Source organism: Ciona intestinalis, chromosome 6 (genome assembly GCF_000224145.3).
Source record: "Ciona intestinalis chromosome 6, KH, whole genome shotgun sequence".
Taxonomy (NCBI): Eukaryota; Metazoa; Chordata; class Ascidiacea; order Phlebobranchia; family Cionidae; genus Ciona; species Ciona intestinalis.
In genome coordinates, this window is record NC_020171.2 from 808,604 (window position 1) to 827,774 (window position 19,171).

The window sequence follows — 19,171 nt, forward strand, 5'->3', positions numbered from 1 at the left end:
AAAAGCGAACAAACCACAATTATGTCTTCGTCGCTAAGCGTTGCAGCTGCTCTTTATGACGTAATAGACAGTTCTATGATTTAATATAGCGAGTTCATTTATTGTTAAAAAACGGCCCTTTTTACTTTTCTTTACCTGGTTATCCGTTTATCCAAAAATAAAAAAACAAAACGTTGTCTCAAATTGTATGCTGTATCTTATTTAAAAGATAACAATAATTTTGAATTCATATATATATAGAACTTAACCGTCGAACTAAACATGATGTACTACAGTGGGGTGGGGTAAGTTGGGACATCTGAATATTTATACAAAGAAATACCTGCTTGCCAACGACTTAAAATGCGTTGTTAAATATTCAAAACACGATTAGAAAATATGAGATTTATATGCTAACGGTGTCTCATCTTACCCCATATTACGATATCTTACAATAGCTGGTCCTAAGTTACTAGCGACCCCTAGAGCTTAAAAGCAAACACTAGTACAGGGTTCATAAACGTTTATTACTAAACTAAGAAAGGTAGAATGAGCTGATGACACATATTAGAATCATCATAGGCTACGGTTAATTATTTTTTTGCATGTTCATTGTTTACTACCAAATGAAACAACATAATAGAATGAAAAAATCTCATTTCACCCCAACCTATACAATGTTACACGACGTATGAAAAACACAAAATAAATGCTGATAATTCAGTAAAACTACGTTGTAAACACAAAACTTAAAAAATACTATCTTTTCGTAACAATTGGTGATCCGCTAATAGTAGTTAACGTCGTAACAGCAAATTCTGCACTTGGCCGATCTTCAGAATTTATTTCATAATCGTTACTTCTAGAATTTTTTAACTGAAACCTTTCTAAAAAGCCCTTCTTGTTTTTGCCTTCACCAGATTGGCTTGTGTTGTCTTTCTTACAACACTGTTTCCATTTTTTCCAGGCCTTATCCAGTAATCCAGCATACAAAAGCGGGTTTAAAGCACTGTTAATAGGTAGTAGTACGATTCCACATATTGCGTAAGCATTACCGCTAATGTCAATCCCGCTTAAATGTATATAAGACATAATACAAATTGGAATCCAGCATGTAAAATCTGTAAATAGCAGCCTGGTAACTCGGGCCTGTAGTTTGCACTTCTTATAATTCAGTTTTCCGCCAGTAGGAACATTTGCGGCAAGTAACTTGTCCCTTTCTTCGCTTGACAGCTTCCAAATTAGCCCATAGAATAACACCATCATTATAAAAGCCGCAAAATTGAATGTTATAACCGTAACAGTAAACTGCCATCCAGGATCAGGGGGCCTTGTAAATAAACTTGGTAAACAAATACTATTCTGCGAGTAGAAACCAAATGTTCCCCGCATCATTACATCAGGTAGAATTTTACTTTTATATAAAGTAGTTCCATTGGCGGTAGTTATATTCTTTACAACTTCTGTAAAGTTAGCCAATTTCTGTAGCTCGTTGACTTTTCTATTATACTCGGCAAAAACGGTCTTAGACACTGTATCGTCCACGAAAAAGACTCCTGAGACCCAAAGCAGGTTGTCAAAATCGCTTAAAATTAAAGGTACAATAGCTAGCACTGCTGAAAGCAGCCACGCTAAAAGGATCAACAGCTTGTTGTATATTCCCATCTTTTCAGAAAACTGTGACCCATACGGTCTGAAAATTGTATAGAATCTGAATCCGCCCATTACTAGTAATATCATCACTGATGCTTCAGTAGAAACAACAAGCAATGCTCCAATCCAGCGGCAAAGTTGTCCGCTTCTCCAAATTTTATCCATGTAGCAGTACTTTCCAGAAAACTGCACGCTCATAATCGCTATTATGATCAAATAAACGCCCATTAGGCCGTCAGCAATAGCCAAATTCAAAACCATGAAGTAATGTATCTCCGAAATCTGGTTCTTTGCTTTTTTCAAGATCTTTTTGGTTGTCGTCCAGATTACGACCAAATTCCCAATCAAAGCCAAAGGCGCAATAACCCATAATATACCTTTTAATGCAGCACTGCCTATCATTTCGTCTCTAGAACTAAAGGCGTTAGTATCCAAAGTACTCGGGCACTCGTCGCTCCCATCAGAGCAGTCAAATCGACCATTAAACATAAGATTCTTGTGCACAAAAAAGGCATCTTTAACAAGTCTATCAGTGTTGTTTCTTCGAACTTCGCAGTAAAATCTCCCGTCTTCACAGTTTCGTTCTACTGCCTCATCAGATTCGTCGTCGCAGTTAATAACTCCGTCACAGACCTTTGAAATTAAATGAAAATAAAATTTTAAAAATTAGAGAAAAGTTTCCTAAAATGACCTTTTATTCTAGATCTTAAAATGCGGATACAATATTTTTTCTAATTTTTCGAAATATTGTACTGTCGGGACATCTTTAGCACATAATATATTAAAATACCCTGATCGTGTTTTAAACAATTAACAGCGGTCTATGGGAGTCGTGAGGACACGGTTTTATAACTCATTAAACGTTTATTGTTTAATAACAAATAGGACGAGAAAATAGAATAAAAAAGTGTCCCATCTTCCCCCACTCTACTACACATTTTTGTATAACTTTTAGGTTGTCCCGCCACACTAGGATAAATAAGTGATAAAAATGTACTTGGATTTTAAAAGCATATAACTAAAACGCTAAACACCAGCCGTAAGTTAACAGTCCTATATTACATACAGATCCGTTGCTTACCTGAGTTATGCTTATGCTGATAGAGACGCCATTTTTGCAGTAAAACCGTCCCGGGCAATTCAATTCTTCTTCATTAATTCGTTCCCCACAGTCTACATCGCTTTGCCAAATCCCATCACAGATTTGTGGCGCCCATAGGCAAGTTATGTTCACGTCGCAAAAAGGGGGACGTTCTTCGCATTCTAGCAAGCATTCGTCTATTCCAAGCTCGTCGCAGTTTGGGTTACCATCGCATTTATTAGCGTAGATTGAGCCCCTAGCAAAATGACTGCAAAAAACTGTACCGTTTTTACGGGTTACGGTATCGGTACGATTCGATAAAGCAGCAACTGAAGTGTTCTCTTTTCTCAAGTTGCTGTTTAGAAAATCAATCAGTTCAAGGGACGACGACGAAAAACAATATTTTTCGTCTGCTTCACTGTCGCAATCATAATACCCATCGCACACGCCGCTAGACGGTGTACAAGTGCCGTCTCCGCAGGGAATCGTAGCTTCTATCCACATGTTCGAATCTAATGATTAAAACTTTTATATGTATATAAAATTTTCTGGTCAGTGTAAATGTAAACATGACAGCGTATATGTATGATTACATTTTCATCTCAAACGATTTAGTCATAAATTGGTTTAAATACATTTGCTACACAAATGTATAGTTAGGCTGGGGGATAACGGGACACTTTTGGCATATATTATCCAAATATCTTGGTCGTGTTTTAATTAACACATTATTGAATTATTTATACAAATACCAAGTTATAACTAATGCTGGTGTACTTGGATTCACAAAAAAAATCATGACGTCACGACCTAGTCGATTTTATGACGTCACTACCCACCTATGTTGGTGACGTCAAGTTATAACTGTTGCTGGTGTACTTGGATTCACAAAAAATCATGATGTCACAACCTATTCAATTATACATGACGTCACTACCCACCTGTGTCGGTGACGTCATCATTTGCCGACCAACCTTCGCACGACACGCTTGGTTGAATGTTTTGCACATAGAGATCTTGGCAAATTTCTTTTGTCTTAATCGTTTCACACAAACATTCGTCTGAGAAGTCACTACAGTCCAAAATACCGTTACACACTTGAAATCGGGAGATAATCTGTAAAAAGAAGTTTCAAACAGTTAGATTTGGTCTATAGAACTGTTCATGCAACTATCCTTGCCTTCCTGCAATTTAAAATGGTAAATCGGAACACAATTTTTTTAAAAAACTTTCAATTTTTAAAAAAAGTTAGATTTGTTTTATAGGAATGTGCATCTAAGTAATACTACCACCCCTGCATTTTAAAACGTTTGGCGCCTAGGGATATTCGTGTTTAAGTGCGAGTATTATTATACTTTTGCATTATGGTTTATGCTTTTACGATCTAGTGCTACGGAATACGTAACAGACAAAAACGTCCAACAAATTCTATTGTATAGGAAATCTATTTTGCCTAAAATTACATCATCCGTTTTTTATTGGCATCTAAATATAGACGTTGCTTTTAGTATAAATAGAACAGACACAAATAAATATGACGGGTCGAACGTTAGAACTATATACACAACTTCCTAAGTTGTAACTGCACGAAAACTTACGTGTGAACCATCAAGACACTGAAAACACATGTCTGTTCTTTCGCCGTTCTTATCAAAACAAAGATCTTCGTTTTGGGCGCATTGCCCTGTGACGTCATATAGGTTAGGTTGGGGCAGCGTGCACGTGACGTCACGAGACGATTTGATGACGCACTTGAGACCTGGGCCCGCGAAAATCTCATCAGAATCGTCCGGACAGTCGTATACACCGTCGCATAGTTGGTTTAGAAGTACACATGTAACGTCATCGGCGCATTTTACTGCGTCACGACGATTACAATTCGAACCTACGAATGTATATCCCCTAAAACGATATAAATATTACGAATTTGGAAAAATTTAAACACTGCACGACCCGTGTAAAACTCTACTGAATCATGTTTAAACTAAGTTTCTTGAAAACAACCACACACAAAGTTACAAACGTAGTAACCCTTAAGCGAGCAGTGTCATTACCTTGCCACGACAAGATAAAAAAGTTACATTCATTCATACTTATATAGTAGGGGGGGGTGGGGAAAATGGGACACCTTTAGCACATAATGTCCAAATATCCGGATCGTGTTTTAAACAATCAACAACGGTCTATGGGAGTCGTGAGGATACGGTTTTATAATTCTTTAAATGTTCTTTGTTTACTACCAATAGGATCGAGAAAATAGAATGAGAAGAGTCCCATATTTTCCCACCCTACTATATAATTGTTTTAGATAACATGCAAAAATATGGCCTTAAAACCTAGGTCCTCTAACAAGGACTTCACCCAAATAGAATTAAACAGAACAACTTTCAAGTTTTGTGTTCTGGTAATACGTTTTAAACTATACCTACCCTCCATTACAGTTGTGTTCGTCGCTCGCATAGCCGTCTTGGCAATCATCTATCCCGTCGCATAAGTTAACCGCACGCACACATTTTTTGGCGCATACGAAACGCGTATCGTTGCAGTTACATTCATCAGAGGCATACCCATCTTGGCAGTTGTCGATTCCGTCACAAACTTCGTCCAATGTAATTATTGCTTCATTTCCACACACCTCGAATACATTGATGTCTGGAAAGGCAGAGATTAAGGAATGTAATATAGTAGGGTGGGGGGAGATGGGACATCTTTTTATTATATTTTCTCGTCCCATTTGACAGTAAACGAAGAACATTCAAAGAATTATAAAACTGTATCCTCACGACTCCCATATAGACCGTTAGATGGTGGTTACCCCCATATAGATTTATTAGATGGTGGTTACTGAAGATAATGTCTTTTAAATAAAGGTTAGACACGTTGAAATATAATTATGTTATTTTAGTTTGATGCTGCTACCATTGTTAGAGTATGTGACCTTTGGCAAGACACTCAACGTAATCGTTTTTTGAATGGTCGCAATTGGGTTGTCTGAATTGTAAGTCATATAAAAAAAACATACTCCTACAAAGTTACATATGGTGTACCTCGTAAGCGGGTTCGTGGTATATCAAATAAGACACCCGTGTTATAACTTATAAAATTGCACTGCTGTGCGAGGATAAACAAGTCACATTCGTTCATTCATGGCGATACACCTATACGAACACATATGTCGTAATTTATGATGTAAAGTACTTATGCCTAAGGGTTTAAAACGCGTGGTTTCAGTCTGTCCTATAAAAGTGAAATTGCTATATCTATAAAGCACAGATATGATATGGCCTCTTACAGACTGTCTCTTTAATCGTTACGATTCAAATTGGAAGAAATTTCAGCGGAAGTTGTGTGTTTTACGCTTGCTGTCAGGCATAACAAGAATCCAAAACAGCTTTTCCAAATTTATAGTATACAGATTATAATATATATCTTAAAGATAGATGGTTACCTGATTCAGCATAACAAGACAGTAAACTGCTCACAGTTGTTAAGAATATCAATATATTCATTTTCTTTATCCTTGTTTTTACCAAATTGCAAATTCAGTAGTTTAAGTTACACATCATATAAGTTCAGAATCTGAAAAAATTGGGTGTTTTAATGAGTTAGTACAATGTTTTCGATAAAGCAATTGCTGTTATTGCTCTGTTTGCTTTATACACTCGAAATAAAGTAAAACACTTCTGCTGTTTTGACATTTTTTATATAATTACTGTCGTTTTGCTAACTCTCCGTTATGTTAACTAAAAAACATTGTGTAACTAGCAAAGTAACTAGCACGTGTAAAAATCAAGTGAAATACACACATGATGCTACACCATAACAAAGTCCTTTCTTATACCTCTTACCTAATTTAGCTGCAAGGAATATGAGCTCTTACACTAATGTATATACACTGGCTTTGTTGTTTAGATATGCCTGATGGCTTATAGCACATTGTCTGCCCCAATACGTATTGTACGTCTCAAAAAGTCAAGGCAAATTTAGCCTACAAAGGTACTAATATTTTCTTACCGAAAACTTTTCCAAACTACTGTCCACTAAGTCCTATTGTAGTCCAGTATAAAATACACGGTCCATCGCGCGAATAAAATACCGTCCAGAAAAAAATGGGTCAAAAATGACGTCATTTTCGCTTTCGCATGACTCAGTAAATTTATGAAAACAGTCTCGTGACCAAACTTGTGAACAAAATTACATGGTAGGCATAAACAATGCTAATTTACCATGATGTATATATGGCATTTTAAACATAACCTGTTAAATAGTGAAAATTATTTTTTTTTTGCAGAAATCGTATATATATGAACAGCTTTTTAGGAAAAAGGTGATACGCGACACACAGTTAAAGCTATAGTTGTTTTGTTATTTTCTTATAATTCCGTTGCATTTTTACGCCCCTATGGTATAACTAAAACACCTACAGCGAAATAAAAACGTTTTTTTTCAGATTAATCATTTTTTGCTGGTAAATTTGTATTTTTCCGGTATACGATTTGCATCAGCAGTTTATATGTAGATTAAAAGGCATACGCTAAAATTTCCTAAATTTATCCGTATAACGTTACAAGTCGAACCTACTCGGCTTCGACATGGTCTTAGTCAACAATTGACCCGTTACGATACCACACGTTTGCCATAAGCAATATATGTGTTCTTTACATTAGCACGATATATATCGTAGGGTAGAGAAAAATGGTACACATTTTCGTTATATTTTCTCGTCCCATTTGGTAGTAAACAAGGGGCTTTAAACGAATTATTAAACCGTATCCTCACGACTCCAATACAGATCGTTTTTAATTGCATCACCCCACAGTACTATATCAGTAATAAAATTTCAAGGTACGAATTATTACACAGAATCAAACTATTAGTCATGTTTGCTTATTCACACACTGCAATAGCTTCAGCAACTTGACTGTGCGCATGGGAGTGACAACCATAGATAAGACCCTAATGCTCCCACCTACTAAAATATAAGTAACCATATTAACCAAAACTCATGCCTGCCCTGCTACACATTTTGAAAGCTTAGAAACCCCTTACAAAAAAACTTAAAAGTGCAATCATGCATATACGCATATAACAGAATTCGCCAACCCCGAACTTTGAAGCTACAGAACTAACAAAAGTCATGCCTGCTCTGCCGTACACGGAAACTAAAATACCGTATACATGGCTATATGCAGCCATGCACATAACTTCACATAAGTTCCAAAACACGGTGATATAAATATCGAAACTCCAGTATAATAGGTTAGGATAAGTGGTCCATCTTTTAATTCTTCTTTCGTCCCAATTGGTATTAAGAAAAAATATTTACAAATTTATAAAACCGTACCCTCGTGACTGTAAAATAGCGGTATTAATTGGTAAAAACACGAAATATGAAATATGATACAGTAGTTGGGGGAAGGTGGGACACCTTTAACACATTATTTTTTAATATCCTGGTCGTGTTTTAAAGAATTAAATCCATTTTCTCGTCCCATTTGGTATAGTAAACAAAGAACGTTCACAGAATTATAAAACCGCATTCTCAAGACTGCCATAAATTGTCCATCTTACCCAACAGTATAGCGCTTGCGGTTTTAATACATTAATTATTTGTCTACATTCATAAACAAACACGTAAGCATATTTACCCATAATCCATCAACTGAACATAAACGTTGTTTCCAAAACCATGAAATTTTCTTTTACGCACTAAATGCTTCCGGGTCTGCAATGCAAGGTATCCGGTGTCACGATGCGTCATCTGCGTCCGTTACGCATGTGCGTAAGACAGTAGCGTATATTGTTTGGTGTTGTATGTACTGCGTGTATTTGTTTGGGAAATGCGTAATATTGTTTTATGTTATAGCATAATATGCAAACTTTCGCCTTTTAATTAAACCTAAAAAGCCCCTTATGTGCCTATTAGCTGCAAGGCTTCACCCATACAGAATAAAAGTTTTATTACAGAGTCTTTGTCTCTAAACTATTGCACTGTACTTAATGTGCCAACTCTGGCCTATACCCCAGTTTCCCTGATTTAGCTCGCTGTTATAGGACCTCACCCATAGGTAATGTAATATAGAACGAAATACCAATAAAATCGTTTTACCGATATAGTATGAATGGGGAAGATGAGACGCCTTTTCATTATATTTTCTCGTCCCATTTGGTAGTAAACAAAGAACATTCAAATTATTATAAAACCGTATTCTCACGACCCCCATAGACCGTTGTTATAGTTGTTTAAAACACGATCTGAATATTTGGATACTATGTGCTAAAGGTGTCCCAACTTCTCCCAGCCTACTACATATTCTTTCGTTTCTACCTATTTTACCGTAATCGAAGAGACAAATAAAAGTTATAGTTACATTTCAACTTCATTAGCAATTAAAAAAACGAGCATTTAAATTACGCAGTTATTCCTAAGTTAGTGCGATTCAACATTGGCTTAGTAAATTACAATATTAGTGTGTAAAAGAAAAATCAAACTTGAAGGAAAAAGGTGCTCTTATATCGTACAAAAAAAACAAACGGTTATACAAAATATATGTTAGTTTATTAAAGCATGCGATTTTACAACAATAGCAGAAGCGGTACGTCATAATACACCACCATGACGTAATCGACTTCATTTGTTCTGGAGGAATAGGTTTTTAATAAGTGTCGTAGTTGTAGTTAATGCCATTTATAATACCACATAGCACTTGGCATATAACGACGGTGAGAATAGCGTAGCCGTAAGCAAACTTCGGGTTCGCTGGCCTAAGTTTGTAGATTTCGCTCATAAACGTAGAAACTGTAGTAAGACACGCACAAAAACCAGTTCCAATACCATAAGTCACCACTGACCCCCAGCATATTGTACCGCTCCCGCACGTCACCGCGCGGACGTTTATTACGTGTATAGCCGCCAACACGAGGGCGCCCAAGAGGTTTGCAAGCAATGTACCCAACGGTAGCATAAACCGCTCATACTTGTACTTGGCCAAGTACGCCCGAATGCATGCGCCAAATGGTGCAAACAAAACAGCCATCCAAATGGACTTCCCAGTTTGAGTAGGGTCTACAATCACGCCTACAATGAATCCAGCCGCCGCAGAGAACAATAACACGGCTACCGCAATGTTGGAGATTTTTGGTCCATTCGGCGATACTTTTTTGCCGATTCGACCGCCGACATCTTTTCCAAAATCCAGACCAACGCAGTAGGAACCAATAAAGCTATGGAAGCCGATGAACCAAGATACGATGGACAGAACCTGGAGAAATGTAATGTTAAGGCACATATAGATGGAACATCGTTTTATTCTATTTTCTCGTTCCATTTGGTAGTAAACAAAGAACATTTAAAAAAATATAAAGTCATATCCCCACGACTCCTATAAACCGCTGTTAATTGATTAAAAGCTCTTTCAGAGTCTTGAGTAAGTTAATCTTATGATCCAAAATGACTCTTGCTTTAATCCAGTAAGTTAGATCACTTATACGTAATTATAATGTGGTGATAATCTCAATCGTTGCGATGACAGTCACGAGATAGGTAGCGCAACAGTATTCCTAATTGCGGAGGTTAAAAATAACTATAATCTAACCAAGTCAGTATTTACTAACACAGGCTAATATGTACTCACACATATAGAATAGAATTCAATGCAATTAATACAGTGGTCACTTCAATGCAATTAATACAGTGGTCACTAAAGATTTGTCAAAAAAGTCAGCCATACAAAAAAGAAATAGTCCAAAAAAATATTCACCCACAAAGTTACATACGTGGTAACTCGTAAGCGGACACGGGATGCATAAAACAGAACGCACGTGTTATGACTACTCTCATTGCCCGTCACACAAGGGTAAATAAGTTATACAACTATCCACACACCTGCGACTGAGACACGGTATTCGTTTCACCGACTAGAGCCAAGCTTAATTGCTGGTTCCATTTCGACCATGTGGTATATGAACCGCAAAACCCTGTAGTGAGACCTTTGTACATTGCTCCTAGCCGAGTGCTACCCATTGGCGATGCGTTGAGTGCTCCTAGATTGATTTATATATTAGTTGAAGGTTGGCGCGACGGACCAACTGTGGCCCATAAGTCTTAAGTTTCATGGCATACCACACCGTAGGACCTTACCCATGTGTAAAAAATATTATATGAATTAATTTACATGTATATACAATAGGTTTGGGACAGATGGGACACTTTTCCGTTCTATTTTCCCGTCCCATTAAGTAACAAACCAAAAGAAATTAAAGAACTATAAAACCGCATTCTCACGACTCCCATACAGCGCTGTTAAATGTTTAAAACACGATCAGAATATTTGAATATTTTGTGCCAAGGTTTCTATTTTACCCCACAGTACTATAAATGCAACGTATGTTTAAAACAAAGTAATTCTATCAATAATAATGGTCTCAATACTCACCAAGCACAAAACTCCCCACCATGTTTGATATAAAAGAAAGATTAACAACTTCACCGGAATTTTCAATAACGGCAAGAGTTCCAAATATTTTGTCTGTGCCGATTCTACATAGGCAGCCACACATGGCGAAAAAACTGAAAAAATGAAACGTAAGTTACAAAAAACGTCTTTTTGATCGCTGTATTCCAACTACGTGACTATATGGTAATAATGGGCCAATCCTAACCTAAATTGAAATGGCGTGCCACGCTGTTGGACCACACCCATATAGAATGGCACACACATGTATTTTTTCATATTATATTACATCAGGCAGCATCTGTAGTGTTATAACAGAAAATTTTCCAACTGAAATGTAGTATACTCAATATTGCTTAAATAGCCGATTTAACGTGTTCGAATTTAATTGGTTCAATACTAGGTCATATAGCAACAGCCCTGAAAGTTTATAGCTGTTTTATTTATCCAGTTTCGAGGCGTTAAATTTTACACTAAAAGATTAATGGACTGTATAAGCATATGGCGACAATGTCAATTTCAATAGCAAACAAATTGTAATTTTTTTTGACAAAGGACTCGTAAAGGTGCCGAAGTAGTAACGGCCTTATGGGCTGGGATTTATAGGATTTATATGGCATAGTACTCACGCGATATGCATGTACAGCTGCCATTGAGGCGGGGTTGGCGGAGGGTCTTTTACCCTCACTTGGGCGACATCTTGCGAGCCTTTTCCGTTACGCGATTGCTGTAATATAAATAAAACATATAGTACTGTGGGGTTAGTGGATAGCATAGCAACCAAATTCCATATTTTCTGGTCTTGTTTTAAATAACTAACAACGCTCTAAAAAAACTACTTAAGTAAAAGTTTTAAATAAAAGAGTGGCTGCTAAAGTTATATAAAAACGTGTGTATAAGACTCTATTGGTACAACTTATATAGCCATTGCTTATATTACAAAGCGTGGCTATGCTAGTCAGGTGTTTTTTCTTGTATTTAAATCAAATGAATTCACACTTATAATACCAATTTCCCCAAAGTAATCGATATCAAAGTAATGACGCCTGCAAATGGTCTCATTAAATATGAATGCACATCGGGACCAAGTGCAGTTCTTCTGATTAATTACTAAACTAACGGCCAGGTGATGCGAAAAAAACGACGCGAATGAGAATCACGTAAAATAAAGGCACCTAATTGCACCCTTTTAAAATACCCGAGAGACTAACGCAAAGACTAAAATCTCTAAAAATGCAGCGTTGCGTACATGGTACTAAGACAGCGAAACACAGGCGTTACTATAGTAGGGTGGGGAAAGATGGGACACCTTTAGCACATAATATCTAAATATCCTAATCGTGTTTTTAACAATTAACAACGGTCTATGGGAGTCGTGAGGATACGGTTTTACAATTATTTAAATTTTCTTTGTTTACTACCAAATGTGACGAAAAAATAGAATGATAAGGTCCCATCTTCCCCCACCCTACTATATATAACTAAGTTACGGAAATAGAGTGTCATTTTAGTTGTGAAACATGCCACCCTATATTTCCTGATCGCGTTTCAAAGAAATTTACAGAATTAAATAATTGCATCTTCACGACTCAAAACCAGCGATGAAGTTTAAAAAACACAATATGAAAATATTGTAAATGATATGTCAACGGTATGCATCTTACCCCACAGTATTATATATACGTTTAAATTGTTTTAGCGCTAACTTATAATCACTATCGAGTTTTCTCGATTTTTGTGCCGCTAACTGATTGCCTGATTGCGGCGTGTTAGGCGCTTTTTGTTTCTTGCTAAACTTTTAGTGCTTCTCAGATAACACCAGTTCGTTTTCGTTTTACTGTTGTTCTGTATAGATGTATAAGGGACCTTTTTTATGTGAAAATCGTCGTCAAGTTAATATGTAAGTGTAACTTTTATACATTTTCAGTAATATAGTAGGATGGGGAAGACTTTATCATAATATTCAAATTTCCTGATCGTGTTTTGATTATTTAACAACGGTCTAGTCTTGAGGAAACAGTTTTTAATTCTTTAAATGTTCTTTGTTTACTACCAAATGGGACGAGTAACAGAACGAAAAGGTGTCCCATATTCCCCCACCCTGCTATATGTATACTCTGCGACAGGTATAGTGTTGACATATATATTTGATATACTAACTTCGACATACTCGTAAAGTTAATATTCGTTTACGATTGTTTTTCAATGTCAAGTTGCCAGCAGTTATAGGCCATATATGTCGTGTTATATAGTAAATCACAGTATGCTCGTTAAAGTCAGATTTACTCTTGCAAATGACATTAAATGTCAGCGATGGCAAAGGGTCATGCGACGGCTGCTTAACAACGGTGTTAATATAGTCACACTACGAGTTTGTTGTGATAAAGTTAACCGCTTTTTTACAACTCTTGAAACGTTATGATTACATAGCATAATGTGGGGTAGGATGAGACACTTTAGCATATAATATCCAAATATTTTGTCTATGGGATTCGCGAGAATACGGTTTTATAATTCTTTAAATGTTTTTTTTATTTACTACCAAATGGGACGAGGAAATAGAATGAAAGGGTGTCCTATCTTTTCCCATCCCATTATACAATATAATTCCCCTATAAAGGAACATACTGTTTTATATAACTGCCCAGGCACGCGAATTTTATTGAATTAACGAGCATATACCACAGTTTTATCAAAACACACCATGTTTTCGCAAACTCTGCTATTTAAAAACTACACGATTTCCAAATTCTACTACAGCCCAACCACGACTTAATAATTCTTAGTACAATACCTTTATCCTATACCTTCATAAGTCAAAGTAAACTGTGTATTCAAAACGGCGTTTTAAACAACGGTCGATACGAAGCGCTTTATTAAATCGACTTTTATTTAATCCGAGACATGACTATAAAAGTCATAGGGAGAAAATAAAAGTCCAAAAATTAAATATTGATAGTGTTTATAATCTGTGCCATTGTAAATAAAATAACTTTAATTTGACATATAGTACTGCTTGGTATAAGATAGATATCGTTAATACATAATATTCCCATATTTCCTAAACTTCTGGATACAGTTATAAAAATATTTTTCGTTTACTATTTTTGGGACGATAAAATAGAATGAAAACACAGACTATATTTTAACCCAAACCAATATATTCCTAAACAGTAAATCAAATACATTATAATACGACTATGCTACATAGTATACCGATTTTACGCCTTTTAAAAGTTACGTTTAAATGGACATAGGCATACATACAAAAATATGAAATAAATTATAATACCCTAATAACATATACAAATATATGATAACTCACTATAGATACTTCTTCGTCCCTTCGATTTGCCAATTCCATCTCGTTTTCATCGATTGCTTCGGTATTCTAGAATGCAAGTCTTTGTTTATATTCGAGAATTGATTATGACGTAATAAAAACAATTGAAAAACTTCCGTAAATTTAAATGCAGTATATGTACGCGCAAACTTTATTAACTATAAACCAAGCCTTAGTTTAAATTATTGCCTTTTTCTAAAGTACAGCTGTTGTATCCGTATATACTAATGTAGTACCTTTGTATATCTATCCTATAGTTCGCTTTAGACTCAATACAAGCGCAATGTGTACGCTGAAGTGGGTCTGACTTTATATAAATTGACACCTTCGCTCTGCACGGCCGATGCAGCGCCCGTTAATTTGTAATTAAGCGAAACAATAGCGTCAACCGACAGTCGTGTAGCGTAATCAATAAACAACGTCGTTACAAGGACGTTACAATTAGAAACAATTAATTGGAAAACTACACCATGTACGTATAACTTTAATGCAGTTTGTAAATCTAACGAAAAATAAATTGTCGTTTTACTATTGACTGTAGGTATATACATGTTAATTTATAATATAGGAATTATTTTGTAAGAATCGACTGTTTTTGGTGGTTTTTGGTAAGAAACTAAACCCCCTATTGGCTGTTTTTTTTTAGATAAATCAGAATATTATTTTAAATGCAAATTCAGTAATTTTTCGTTCTTTTTTCGGGCGGTTTTTACATAACATAAAGTTCGCCTTATTTAGGCATTTTGCAAAAGTATAAAAAAAAAAACACTGGAAAAATATAGCTGGTAATCACTGGACAGTTAATCACACATTGGGTGGCGATGGTGAATATCGATTTTCTATAAGATTGAGTTACCGTTTCTTCATCACTGAGATTAAATGATACTAACTGTACACATGTTACTAATCTAGGAGTAACATTGCAGAAATTTGCAATGCTATTTGTCAGTTAAAGTCATAATGTTTTAATGTAAAATTTTAAAATCATTGAAACACTGAAATTAATCAAACATATTGCAGCAGATTTTTTTAATTTTAGATAAATAAAAATGTTGAAATATTTTTACCATTTTTCAAAATACGTTAATCATATTTTTATGCCAAAATTATATTCCGTTTACGCCTAACTCATAATATACGCCTTTTTATTTTCCGAAAAATTCCCGATACCTATGTTGATATATAATATTAATGTATTTTAACATAATTTCCCGTTTTGTCAAAAAAATAGTAAATTCTATACTAATAGTTCCCAATAAGAAATACCTTACGTACCAGATTTAGTTATAAGTCACGTACACGTATATCCAAACCTAACATACGGAGCATATAGGCAGGATCGCTCATAACTTTACCGTTATATATAACGCTCGTAAAAAGGGTGCGTTTTTTGCACGTAAGCCCAACCCTTAACCAGGAGTTTAAACAATTGAAAAAGGGGGATCATAACACAACGTGAACAAGCAAATAACGTTTTTACAACTTCTTCAGTAAAAATCTTTTATCTAACCGCGCAGGTTATTCAGTAAAAATTCCGGGCTTCTGCAGTCGTGAACAAATAATATCTCAATGGTCACAGCTGTTTGCACATTATGATATCACAATGGCAATCGCCTGCTGACCGTTTGAGATTTTCTTTGATATCAAAAGGACATAAACGCAGTTTCTTTGATCTCGTTGTAGGAACCGAGCTTTGTTTTCAATGCTACAGACAATTTTAATCCAAGACCGTCGCGCGTATTATTTGGAACTTAATTCGCGGCGCCGAAAAATGCTCCGTAAAGATAAAAATGCAGCCAGTGAGCTTTATAAAACTGATTGCTTTCATGTTTTACACATCATAACTTTAATAGACGCTATGTCCTTGTAATTTAATCAGTTTTTAATCATATATGTGTATAGGCTAATCCTAAATTCTTATGCTAAGATAGCGTATAAAAATAAGAGAAAAAAAAAAAACTCTTTTTCGAGTAACTCGCTTTCCATTTTAGTGTTTTACCCGTGGAAGAAAAAACAACAAAAAAACCCAAACAAAAAAATGCAAATGGTAATCCCATACAACGAAATTATGCAAGCGTAAGCGATTTTTGTTAATTTCGTATGCATAGCTGCGCTGTAGTATCCAATATACAGTTAAACGGTCGTAAAGAATATTTTTTAAATTCTAAATATTTGTACAACCTTTATTGTCCTAAAGTTTAAGCCCATGTCCTTTGCCCTGCACAAGTTAACGACTTGCCATGTAACTTTGCTATGTGTATTATAAGGTCACAGTGACGTTTACAGCAGTGTTTCCCAATCTTTTTCATGGATGCGCAAACATTAACTGTAATAAGCTGAGATCATAGCTTTAGCGATATTTCAAAGGAACATTTTTCCTTAAGTTTCATAGAATTGATTTAAAAGACTACATTTTACACAATGTTTTGTACGCACACAGTGAAAATAGTTTTTAAAATGCAGCTAAAAACCGTCGCGAACCACTGCAATAGGCGACCTAAGCGTTCTATAGTATGCGAAGCACTCGTTTATAGCCAAACGCATAGAAAATATGAACTACACACAGTCTTATCGTATACCGAGTTGAATTGGCTGAAAAAAAGATTTGTTGTTTCCTGGTTCGCTTAATGTGTGGTCCGAGCAGTATAAGTGCTGCTACATCGTAGGGCTGGTCTGTCTTAGCCAGTCTGCGATACACAAGTTGCGGTACACCGCATACGCAGTAAACCGTGCGCCTCTAACCAGCGCGGAAAGGTAAAAACAACTTTTCGTCGAGTTTCATTTTAACTGCTGAAACTAAAGAGACGATTAGGGTATAGGTTCGTTCGCCCTACAGACTTAATTCCTTGCGGGTATTGCAAAAATCACAATAACCATCCTCCGTATCCCAAATTGCAAAGGTTAACGACCGAACTGCAGTAAACAAGTGCATTTTCGAAAAAAAAGACTTTTTTTTTCAAATTTAAAACAGTTTTGAACCGTTTTGCTTTAATGGAGTTGGGTAGACCATACTACTTCACTGTTTAGCCACATCGTTGGCCTTTGTTTTCAAAAGTGCTAGCAAGCGGTTAAATAACCAATTTTAAAGTTGTACCTTTTGACGTAATGTACTTGGTTACTGATATATTGGCACCTTTGCACGCCAAGCATTGCGACCTTAATGTTTGAGCCGTAAAGAAACGGTTCATTTAGTTCAATGTACATACGACTAGGTCTGTGTATTATACACCAAGAAAAAAACAGCTAAAACGCTGCGGACTGTTTAAATCTAAAATTCTATAGTTAAGAAAATTTGCTTTTTGTTTGATTACGCTATACGAATGAATGGTGTTCAAGAGGGCTTGAAAATATTAAACATATTACGCGTATTATCAATACTATATTAGTCCTTTTTTCGGGTTCATTTCACCGCTTCTATTCAGATCCTCATATTAATATATGAATTACACATGGCCATTTTGTAGAAATAATGCAAAAAAAAACAGAGTACAAATATGCACAGAACCACAAAATTGAAAAATAAAATATTTAACCTTAATGTTTTAAAAAAAGTACTAACATGATACTAAAAAAAACATTTTTTTTAAAAGTAAGAATTAACGTTTACCTCATACGCCAGAGCTTCCTCTAGGTAGCGCTCTTTGTATGGTTTGCCGTTTGTTTCGTCACCATTGTTGAATGACGTCATATTCTGGTGGACGGTTGTGAATGACGTCATCACCACCCCCGTCTCGGGTTCAAAGGTCACGTTCTCGTGCGCCATCTTTCGGATTTCAGTAATCAAAACTACATAGTTGTAAAAAATGAAATTCTATTGTTTTTCTATTGGAAAGCAAAGAACAAATAATATGTTAACTTTCACATTGTAAGACGATTTTTAGGTAGTTTTGCAGTTTTTAGGTGTTTTTTTCTTCATAAAAAACCTAAAAAGTTTTGCACTATACAATGGGGGCCACATTAAAATTCTTTAAATATTTACTAATTTAAATTTTTCGTATCCTAGCTAAGTCCAAATTTGGTTAAAAAATTAGGGGTTGTATATTTTCCCGGTATTTGTCGCGGTTTTTCGGCCATTTTAACTCCGCCGCTCACAAAGCAGTGTGGTTAGGGCAAGGGCAAACAGCATTACGGGTTAGGGGACCGGATCGCTTATGAGCTCTCAGCAGGTAAAGGGTGAATGATTTGCGGTCCATGTGCGGCCTCTGCTATCGGCTGTGGCTTGGCATTAGAAAACACAGGGTTTTTGTGAGCTTAATGATCTACCACCGCTGCTACAGATACCTGCGACCCAAAAACGCTGCAAAAAGCAAGGTTAAACTAGTCGGGTGTATAGAACAAAAGCACACGCAAATTGGGAACGAGGCTTGTCGCTGCTGCCATTGTGGGCGTATGGGGCTTTGAGCAAGACACTTAATGGAAATTAATAAACATATTGTGGTCACTAATAGGTTGTATAAATGTTCAGACATACATAAAAATCCCCCAAAAAACAATCACCAACAACTAACGCAAAATTGTTAAATAATGGGTACATAATATACTGTATACTACTAAACCAATGCGAATTTGTTGAAGTATAATATACAATTCATACACACGACACAAAGTTTATAGTAAATGTTACCACTGTGAATTTAATATTACCACGTATACTATATGAGC

General features: G+C 35.8%; 2 protein-coding genes, 1 long non-coding RNA gene and 1 other non-coding gene across 6 annotated transcripts; 2 read left to right on the forward strand and 2 right to left on the reverse strand.

Annotated features, from left to right (window-relative positions):
• Window positions 1-590: 590 nt before the first annotated feature.
• LOC104265789 lies at window positions 591-6,887 on the reverse strand. Its single transcript, XM_018812185.2, has 6 exons — window positions 6,162-6,887; window positions 5,143-5,365; window positions 4,312-4,615; window positions 3,655-3,829; window positions 2,714-3,225; window positions 591-2,265 (listed from the first exon to the last, which is right to left on the reverse strand). Exons 1-6 carry the CDS (start codon window positions 6,220-6,222, stop codon window positions 739-741), a joined length of 2,802 nt encoding a protein of 933 aa, XP_018667730.1. The 5' UTR covers window positions 6,223-6,887; the 3' UTR covers window positions 591-738.
• A 2,187-nt stretch (window positions 6,888-9,074) lies between these two features.
• Window positions 9,075-18,344, reverse strand: LOC100176892 (fluoride export protein 2). 3 transcript variants are annotated; one of them, XM_002131767.2, is made up of 6 exons: window positions 18,117-18,344; window positions 14,492-14,557; window positions 11,796-11,893; window positions 11,149-11,282; window positions 10,599-10,756; window positions 9,075-9,975 (listed from the first exon to the last, which is right to left on the reverse strand). In XM_002131767.2, the coding sequence occupies exons 1-6, from the start codon at window positions 18,270-18,272 to the stop codon at window positions 9,370-9,372; spliced, it is 1,218 nt and encodes a 405-aa protein (XP_002131803.1). In that variant the 5' UTR covers window positions 18,273-18,344; the 3' UTR covers window positions 9,075-9,369. The 3 variants fall into 3 exon arrangements, with proteins under 3 accessions (XP_002131803.1, XP_004226143.1, XP_004226144.1); XM_004226095.4 differs by lacking the exon at window positions 18,117-18,344 and adding an exon at window positions 15,785-16,388; XM_004226096.4 differs by lacking the exon at window positions 18,117-18,344 and adding an exon at window positions 14,746-15,116.
• On the forward strand, window positions 12,720-14,691 carry LOC113474306. Its single transcript, XR_003395968.1, has 2 exons — window positions 12,720-13,066; window positions 14,497-14,691. It is a non-coding gene; the product is annotated as an uncharacterized LOC113474306 (long non-coding RNA).
• mir4141 (microRNA 4141) lies at window positions 16,080-16,133 on the forward strand. Its single transcript, NR_034537.1, has one exon. It is a non-coding gene; the product is annotated as a microRNA 4141 (primary transcript).
• Window positions 18,345-19,171: the final 827 nt, after the last annotated feature.